This window comes from Myotis davidii, unplaced genomic scaffold (genome assembly GCF_000327345.1).
Source record: "Myotis davidii unplaced genomic scaffold, ASM32734v1 scaffold638, whole genome shotgun sequence".
Classification (NCBI taxonomy): domain Eukaryota; kingdom Metazoa; phylum Chordata; class Mammalia; order Chiroptera; family Vespertilionidae; genus Myotis; species Myotis davidii.
Window position 1 is genome coordinate 6901 of NW_006289391.1, and position 4024 is coordinate 10924.

Genomic DNA, 4024 nt, shown 5'->3' on the forward strand with positions numbered 1-4024 from the left:
TGGTGGCTGTGCACACATAGTTCCCTCTACACGGAAACCTTCAGCTCTTCCACCACTACCACTAGGCCAACCTGGTCAGCCTTGCAAATCCCACTCACCCGCAGAACCCCGCTCAGACATCATTCCTCAGACATCAAGCCTGCTCTCCTTCCTCCTCACCCAGCCAGATAGTTAATCACCCTCCGTTTGCGCTACCCTGCTCTGTGAGTACATCTGAACCTTCTCACTTCTCCCATGCTTCTGTAATTGCGTGCTGGCCTGTGTCCCTGACAGACCCCTAATGGGCTGCGACTCCTGTGGTGTGGACTGTGTGGTGACTTCATCTTTGCACCACCTGCACCAGCACAGTGCCTACTCCACAGGGGGCCATGGTGCAAGTTCATTCAATTGGGTTTAATTTCTATTTGGCAGGTAACAGGTAATGGCTCGTCCCTTTTACTCCCCACAGAAAACGAGTGATTGCTTTCCTTTGCTCATTTTTGGAAGCCCTGCCGACCACACAGCTGCACTGGACATCCCAGTCCCTTGATGGACGAAGAAAGTCAACAGATCCAGCCCGAAGACCAGAGCTGCTGGGCCACCCTGCCCGATGTGTGCCTGCGTCGTGTTTTCTGGTGGCTGGGAGACAGGGACAGGTCCAGTGCGGCCCTTGTCTGCAGGAAATGGAACCAGATGATGTATTCGGCTGACCTCTGGCGACATAGGACCATCACGTTCAGTGGGAGACCTTCCAGGGTGCACGCCTCCGAGTTCGAGTCAGCTCTCTGGTATGTTAAGAAATTTGGTCGTTATCTGGAGCACCTGGAGATCAAATTCCTGAATCCTTACAACGCTGTCTTGACCAAGAAGTTCCAGGTCACCATGCGAGGCCTTCTTTCGAGTCTGGGCAAGAGCAACAACCGCCTGAGGTCTCTCGCCATCCAGCACCTGGAGCTGGACCGCCTGGTCTGGAGACACAGCATCAGGAGTTCATTCATCAAAAGCCTGAGCTTCTTCTTAAAGAAAATGGGCAAACACCTGGATTACCTCAACCTCAAAGGGGCCAGGCTGACTGTGGAGCAAGGCTGCCACGTCCTCAATTCCCTGAGCTACTTGCGGAATGAGAGTATGGCGACAGAGCTCAACATCGAGGACTTCTTCAGCCATCACCTCGCTGTCTACAGCAGCCCCCAGTTCCACAAGACCATGGCCACGTTCCAAAACCTGGCGTCCCTGACCCTGAACTACAACTGCATCTCTGACGAGCTGCTCGAGAACTTGTGTGAGAACAATGCCAGCACCCTCTGGACCATAAACATCAAATGTCACATCCATGACCCCCACGGCCAGGTCATCTGGGGCATGTCCTGGGCCAAGCTGGCCAGGCAGGCTGTCAACCTGAAGGTGAACTTCTTCTTTGAGCGGGTCATGAAGTACGAGCGCTTGGCCCGGATCCTCTTGCAGGAGATCCCCGTCAGGAGCATCAGTCTGAGAAGCTGCTATTTCAGTGACCCGGACTGGTCCATGCGGCCCACTCTCCTGGATCTGCTGCCCACCTTCCGGCACACTCTGCAGGTAGGTATCACCCGAGGGTGGGGAGGCTTCGAGGGGTGACTGCACCCAGGTGACTGGCCTCCCCAGAGGAAAGGCTACTGCTGCCTGCTCTTGGCTGGGCTTGCACACACCCACTCACTCTTAAATTGAGGTTCTGGGAAATGCGACAAAGCTAAGCCTCCTGGCCCCATAAAATCACCGCAGACAACAGAAGGGGCTGCTCACTTCCTGCACATGGAACACAGGGATGTTCTGGTTGAATGTCAGCCAAGGAAAACCCCTGTGTCCCCGGCTCAGAGATGTGAGGCCTGATCAGAAAGGTGCATCCAGGTGGCTCAGTTGGTGGGGGCTTCATCCCATACACCAAAAGGTTGGGAGTTCGATTCCCTGTCAGGGCACATCATAGGTTGCAGGTTCAGTCCCCAGTCAGGGCATATATGGCAGGCAGCCAACCAAAGTTCCTCTCTTGAAAAAAAAAAAAAAGATATCAATAAAAATAACACATATCCTTGGGTGAGGGTTAAAACAAATGTTTATAAGAAGGTGCATCCACAGGTGAGTAGCAGGTCTGCAGCCCCTTCCCCTCAGGGTCCCAAGAGGCAGGAAACAGTGTGACTTCAAACAAAACAGAAAGCCAGATTTGACCTAAGTCACTGAAGGGCTCAGAGGGGTGGGCGGTTCTGTAATCTGGCAGCTCCCCATCTATAAAATCAGGATCATGTTGTCCCTCCTAAGGCCCTCACTCACAGTAGGTTGTGACGATTGACATTAATAGCTACAAATACCACTCCTGACAGTGAGGGACTGCGGAGTGCTCATAGCTCATGTGAGACTCACATCGCCGTGAAGTGGGCAGGCAGCCAGCATGATCACCCTTCGTGCCACAAAAGAACTTGAGGTTTGGTGGCCTGTCCACAGTCACGTGGCCCTTCCACCAGGACCTTGGTCTCTGGACTCCAAATACATGGCCTCCAAACTCCAAGTTTTTCAAATTTGGAAGGGGCCACCTTCATCTCCAGATCTCTTCCTCCGTGATGTCACCTTCATGTCCAGGGCATCTCATCGAAAGCCCTCGAACCAGCACGGCCATCAGGCCAGAGGTCAGTCAGGTCATGGGAATGTTAGGAATGACCCAGCCCGTCCCGGCACCTCTGCCCATGTACGTCTTCCCCTTTGGTGCTTTTCCAGAAATTAACTTTCGAGTTCAACAACAACCACGAGTCACTCGACAAGGAGCTGCACCTCCTCATCTTATCCTGCAGAAAGTTGTTTTACTTCAAAATCTGGGCTTTCCTTGATGTGAAGTTCGTGGAGCGGATCCTGAAGAGTCAGGAAGAAGGGCAGTGTGCCCTGCGCACACTCAAGGTAAGAGCCCCCCGGGGTGGGACGGGCATCCAGGCCCCACGGGGCAGGCGGCCAGCTGCTTCTGCTCCGGGAGAAACGTCAGAGACGAGGCAGGAGTGGGGGCCGTCCTGACACCTGAGTGAAGTTCCACTAACCATTTCACCCAAGGGACCCGGGTTTGGGTTCTCCCTGATTCTGCCAATAGTGGTGCGAGTACCTGATTCAGACTGTGTTCAGTGCCTGCGTGATGCAGTCACGGTGTGTGCACGGCTGTTTCTCTCTGTTGGCGCAGGTGAGAATTTATACAAACAGATATGAGACAAATGAAGAGGACAGGACGCTGCGGGAAATTTACCGGAAGTACAGAAAGCTGATCGATTCAGAGCTTAACTATTTTGTCATCGCCTACCCCATGATGTAATAGCGCTCTCCAGAGGAAGAAAGCTGGGAGCACTTGGAAGTTGAAAGCCTGGTTCTCATAGAAGGACACTTGGGGCGTCTCCTCCCCCCACACCCCTTTTTCTTCTCTTTCTCCTTTTTGCCAGTTCCACGCCCACATGAACACCCCAGCAAAGATGGGGACCCCTGGTAATATGAAGGCCCCAGGTGACTTTAAAGTGCTATATTTACCAACTATCCCGGGGTCATTTCTTGTCATTTGATTTTGATTTTTGACACCCTCGCTCAGCCAAGGAGCTAAAAGCTCGAAGCAGCTTCGTACCCTGACTGCTGCTAACCTGTGCACCCGGAAAAGTGTAACGAGCAGGGAGCGAATAGAAGCGTGTTTTCTGCTCACTGACAATCAGTTCAGAAATGCTTTCTGTCCTGCTGGCCTTCGTGTCAGAGCCTCCTGACACTGACCTTGGTCAGGTCTGATCTCCGATGTGTGGAAATACATCAGCATGCCCTCCAGTGAAGCAGGGGACTCCCCACTTTTAGAAGGGGCCGGCTGAGAGCGGGAACTCCCTCCTACAGAAGGAATCCAGCCCCCAATTTATCAATGTTGGAGATCAGTAGTGCCAGCACCTCCTTTTCTTGTCTTTCTTAAAATATTTTTTATTGATTTCAGAGAGGAAGGGAAAGGGAGAAAGATAGAAACATCAGTGATGAGAATCATTGATTGGCTGCCTCCTGCACGACCTACACT

General features: G+C 52.7%; 1 protein-coding gene across 1 annotated transcript; it reads left to right on the forward strand.

Moving 5' to 3' along the window:
• The first annotated feature begins 445 nt into the window (after nucleotides 1–445).
• FBXO39 (F-box protein 39) lies at nucleotides 446–3513 on the forward strand. The gene is made up of 3 exons (XM_006761473.1): nucleotides 446–1554; nucleotides 2722–2898; nucleotides 3170–3513. Exons 1-3 carry the CDS (start codon nucleotides 529–531, stop codon nucleotides 3296–3298), a joined length of 1332 nt encoding a protein of 443 aa, XP_006761536.1. The 5' UTR covers nucleotides 446–528; the 3' UTR covers nucleotides 3299–3513.
• Nucleotides 3514–4024: the final 511 nt, after the last annotated feature.

Coding starts and splice junctions, on each gene's coding strand:
- FBXO39 (XM_006761473.1), top strand. CDS start 529: ATGGACGAAGAAAGTCAACAGATCCAGCCCGAAGACCAGAGCTGCTGG. Junction 1,555..2,721: donor CCTTCCGGCACACTCTGCAG/GTAGGTATCACC, acceptor GTGCTTTTCCAG/AAATTAACTTTCGAGTTCAA. Junction 2,899..3,169: donor GTGCCCTGCGCACACTCAAG/GTAAGAGCCCCC, acceptor CTGTTGGCGCAG/GTGAGAATTTATACAAACAG.